General features: G+C 43.1%; 1 protein-coding gene across 1 annotated transcript in view; it reads right to left on the bottom strand.

Annotated features, from left to right (window-relative positions):
* oaz2a (ornithine decarboxylase antizyme 2a) overlaps positions 1–4,967 on the bottom strand; it is a 10,597-nt gene extending 5,630 nt beyond the window's left edge. Inside the window, 3 exon segments of the mRNA XM_031865064.1 lie at positions 10–90; positions 92–158; positions 4,777–4,967. Coding sequence (XP_031720924.1) covers positions 10–90; positions 92–158; positions 4,777–4,886 — 258 coding nt within the window. The 5' untranslated portion in view covers positions 4,887–4,967.
* Between the last annotated feature and the right edge of the window lie 299 nt (positions 4,968–5,266).

The raw sequence follows: 5,266 nt of genomic DNA, 5'->3' as shown, positions 1-5,266 counted from the left end.
GGGGGTCACCTGGTGTAGTAGCACTCCGAGAGAGTGATCCCTGACCGTCCCTCGCCCACTCGGGATCTTCAGTTGTGGGTGAGGGGCATCAGGAACACCACAGAGGCCCCGGAGACTGAGGGATGGAGCCGGGCAACCGGGGCCCCGACAACCAGGAACTGCAAAGGGAACAAGATCCATTGGTTAGATTTCCATCTCCTTTCCTGTACTTACTCTAATCAATGAAATAAAAACAAAATATATCCTTCCACACACACAATGTCTCCTTTACTCCGCCAGTAAAACATCACTTCTTAGTGTCCTGACTTACTGTCCTTAAACATGAGACTCAGTGGTCATGTTCGTCAGGACTGGTTGGTTATATATAGATTTTGGAATATTTCTTCAATCCTGTGACCCTAATTCACACAAATTTGAGTCCTAATACATACACAAAGGACAAAGCCAACGAGCATGTGATGTGGGTTTTCAGCCCAGTGATGCTACTGGCTGATTGTTTGTGACGAGCCTACGACAGACCGAATGAAAGCCTAGTGATTGATAACAGAGTGCTCAAAGAGCTGCTGACGGGTTGTGCTTGGGGTGGAAGGCATGCATCGTAAACAAGCACATGACCTGTAAACACCTCTGCAAATAGCACGAGAGGCTTTTTGGGAACACACATCTCTGGCGTTTTGAGTTACAGTCGCGCATCTCAAACCAGACGCGATGGCAGCCGGCCGACGCTGCCAGACGGGCATGGACACGAGGGCCGGGCAACTCACATTTTGGCCTTTTTAGACGAGCAAAAACTTTCCCCTGCCTGTATCAGATTTGTCCCCCTGAGGGATTCTCGCACGACACACAATCTTCTATCTCAAACTGCAGCAGATAGAGCGATCTGTGCGTGTGAGTGAATGTTGATATGACCGAGTCGTGCCACAGTCAAACAACAGATGCGTGCACCGCTGTGTTTCTGTGAGAGGAGCTGTACAGCCAGTTTCCCTGCAGACCAGACCGGTAACCCGAACAACCTGATCTGCACAGTATAAGCCAGGAGAGCGAGCAATCCCTTCCAGAAGCAGACAGTAGAGCCCGTCCTTGATGGGAATGCCAGCTTGTTTTGAAAGGCAACACTTTCGTCTTCTGACATTTCGGCCACACTCAGAGCCCCCCCCCCCCAGCCCCACACAGAATTTAGGTTACGTCTTTAAAGAGTCTTTTAAGGTCGGGGTTGACTTGCCGGGTGAAACAGACTCCGTGTAGGCCGATCACACCACAAGCCTGGACTGCTTTAATGTGCTTGTGAGCATTTAATCATCCGTGTGTTACAGTGAGACTCAATGATGCAAAGTGCGTCATCGCGCGATCCTGCCAGGAGGGGCGAGGTCGTGCATGCGTCTGCAAGAGGAACTGTTATGACATTATTTTAAGGGTGAATGCTTCCACTGCTGGTTTGCTCTTCCTGAGCGGTGTTGTTTTGAGAACTGATTCAGGTAAACGGTTTGAGGGGATGCACAGCCTGAGTTGGCCGGCCGCTGAGTTTAGCCGAAAGCCAAGAAACACACAATTCAATCAAAACAGGAAGCGCTGTGGCAGGTTCTCCGAGAAGACTGAAACCGACTTGTAGCACTGTAATTACCAGCTTAGTAATGGCAAAAGACTCGACTTAAAACCCAAAATGTCAACATAAACAAGCTTGTTAGCCCCCCCAAAAAGGGGGGGTTAGGTTGGAGACACAAACAACACGTTGCTGTGTGCAGGAAAGTAAACAGGAGAGTCCTCGGACCCCCTCCTGGACGGTTGGCAGAGCGGCGCGTCGTTAAAGATGACGAGACGGAGACAGGAAAAGGCGCTCATGCCTCGAGTAATGACGGATGTATTGCTGGCAAAACACGTTGCACTGACCCCTGGACCAAACTGTGTCTGAGCACGGCCGCTCAGACAAACAACAAACACAACCGACCTGCTCCGAATAACCCGACCAGAACACAGCAGAGGACTCAAATCAGCCAAGTGTGAGCATGTGCCACTGTGGGAAAGCAGAATAGTCATTATTACAAAAAACAAATTGAAAATAGAAGTCACAACAATTACAAAGCCACCAAACAGGAAGCACTATTACTATACATCCTCATTTTTAAAAACATCCCCTACAACAGTAGAAATACAGCCGGAGCGTGTTTGTGAATTCCAACACCTACATTGGTGTAATTCAGCAGAGTGTTTGTTCAGTACAGGAACAATTTTGGGAAGCTCTGCGGCAACAATAAACAACGGCATGACACCAAACTGAAGAATGAGCAAAGCAACGGCATTATTCCCATCTTATTGACACGACTGTGTGACAGACGCTTTCACTTTCACTTCACTATTTCCCCACTTTGCCAACTTCTGACTATATAATAAATTGATTAGAGATGAAACAATCCGTCAATCAATCAATTAGATGATCGGCAGAAAATAAATCGTCACTCCTTTATCCATATTTTAGTTATCAAATTATAGTTTGAAGTCAAACTTTGCCAAAAATGTGGGCCAACTGGTTTCAGCTTCTCATTACTGGATATCTCTGGTCGGGCTATTATTTTCTTGGTTAACCATTTGGTCAATAAAATTTCAGGAAATAGTGAAAAATGAGTCCAAGGTGATGTCTTCGAATGTAAAGTTTTGTCTCACCAACAATCCAAAACCCGAAAATATTAAGTTACGATGTTATTTTTTGGAAATCCTGTCATTTCTAAAGTTTTGCTTTAAATTAATTTCCGATCGATTAAATCGGTTTACCTCCAATTGTTTGGTTTTTGATTGTTGAACGGACAAAATAAAACACGTTAATGTCAACTTGGGCTTTGGGAACCTGTTCACTTTTTACTATCTGACATTTTATGTACCAAACAAATGAAGAATAGACTGTGTGGATAAATTAAATGTGGAGAGCCTCCTCACGTGTTTTGTGTGCGGACATTATTTTTTTCCTCCAGTGCAACAGGTTCATTTCAAACTGGTCTGCAACTCATTACTCAATTGTAGGTGCATGCCTCAGGTCTGCATCACAGCCTTGCCCGACTTAGACAATAATAGCCGAGGTTGACGTCTCCAGATGTCAGCTGACACTGGTTGGCAAAGTCAATGTTTTGGTTTTGTTTACAGAGAATTCAACAGCGCTCTGATCCAGAATCTTCCAGCAACCACTGAAAAAAACAAGTCTGCCAGTCAAGTAGAGGAGCACTTAGTTCCACTCCGGTAGGTCATGTTAGATAATCCAGCTGTTTCTCACTGAATGCACCCCCTGACGCTTGATAAGTGAATCAGTAGACTGAGGTTATGCAACCAGGCTGATGTAGGCCAGTTGATGCCTTCAGCTGACATGGCCGTAACAGTCCGAGTGGTCATATAGTCACCGCTCTGGCTCACTGCATCAATGGACGTCTCCCGCTCCACGCGTCAGACGATAAAACCCACAGAGGACAAAAACAAGTCCCTATAGGACCGTCAACAGCAGGAACATCAAGTCCACAACAAGACACGACAGCATACGGTCACCATGCTGCAGCATGACAGCACATGCACCACGTAAAGAAGGTCCAACATCATTTCAGCACGACTTGTTACGAGTGTTTCTCCAGTAGGCCTTGAATCAAGCTCGTTATTGTGGAAACAAGTAGTTGATTTCTCGATAAATTGATCAACATTAATCCAGTTACTTTAGTGGAAGAATCTGCAACTTTCTCAATTTAGCATCTTTGTAAATGTAGGCTAATATTGGACATTTTACAGTTAAAACGATTAATCACATATTCGATTACAGCAATCAACAGATTAATAAAAAGTGAAAATAAGTATTAGTTGCAACCCTATGTCTTACAGTCTTTGTACAAACAAGAAACAGGTTCCCAGGAGAAACAACGCTACTTTAAAAGTTTCATAAATGCGTTTGAATAGAAATTTAAAATGTTTAAAACATATCCTGGCTGTGGTTGCGTGGTGTGGTTTGGAGAACATCTGGCCTTGCAGCGCCCCACATCCACCACTAAAATAAGTAATAATGTATTTCACCTCAACTTTGCATTAACCTATATTAGACATTCAAGGGTCCTTTGTATTTGTTGTACACTCGGACAAGAACATTATCAGATTGCGTCTAATGCATCTCTCTAGATATTTAACCTTAAATAATCTGCAGGATTAAAAAAAACAAACAGTCATCTAGCTAGATGTCAGTCTGCAAACATCAAAATGTGTGTTTACTCTCTGCAGTGATGGAATACAACTAGGCACATTGTACTTAAATACAAACTCAAGGTACTTTAATTATGCTACTTACTACATCTCAGAGGCAGATACTGTACTTTTTATTCCACTAAAGTTTTAGTTACTTTCCAAATGTTTTAGTATAGTAAGGTAGTAGTATATTATTATAATAGTAGTATAGAGTAATTCAAATGAGCCCCATCTTTACCACCTACAACACGAATACATCAATAATAATATGATTTAGAAATGGGCCATTCTGCATAATGTGTACTTTTACTTACTACTAAGTAAGATGTTTAATTCAGGAGGACTCTTACTGTAAAGAGTATTCCAAGAGTAAAGTAACGCAAAAGACCTGAATACTTCCTCCACCGCTGCTTATCTGTCACTGTTTTCCTGCTATTTTGCCAGTTAGCTAAAAGTAAAGTCGAGCTATTTAACAAACTCAACCCCATAACAGTTTAACAACCTGCTACCAGTGGAAACAGACCACCAGGCTGCACTCATTACACTTCTAGAAGAACATTAGCATTCTCCTACCTTTCCTCTGTGTTCAGCATGATAGCTTCGAGGAAACACGGGTCTTTAGCTCCTTTTTCACAACTAAAACAATTACTATTCGATAAAAACTCGACAGACAAGTTCACCATCCGTAAATTAAGACTAAACCTTGTTGCGGTAAAAGTAGCTGGTGCGTTTGTGGGAGAGGAGGAAAGCGAGTCTTTGACACTCTTCCGAGCAGCAGGACGAGGGCTTTTATAGTCGCAGCAAGGCATCATGGGTAATCCGGACTGGTTTTACAAGTCACGAGAAGGTAAACAAATCTAACGGTTAAATCCTATACAGTCTGTAGTTCAAACACATACTAAAAACAATCACATGGTCGTTTTAAGATAGATAAGATAGGAATAGTCCACAGTATGGCTCACTTCTTAGCGTGTATGTGTGTGTGTGTGTGTGTGTGTATGTGTGTGTGTGAATTTTACCATTCGTCTATTCTGCACTTGCACTTGTTGTATCATGTTATTTT

Source organism: Anarrhichthys ocellatus, unplaced genomic scaffold (genome assembly GCF_004355925.1).
Source record: "Anarrhichthys ocellatus isolate YVR2014 unplaced genomic scaffold, GSC_Weel_1.0 scaffold2, whole genome shotgun sequence".
In the NCBI taxonomy this organism is placed as follows: domain Eukaryota; kingdom Metazoa; phylum Chordata; class Actinopteri; order Perciformes; family Anarhichadidae; genus Anarrhichthys; species Anarrhichthys ocellatus.
The sequence above is the reverse complement of the archived record's forward strand: the minus strand, read 5'-3'. Positions and strand labels throughout refer to the sequence as shown.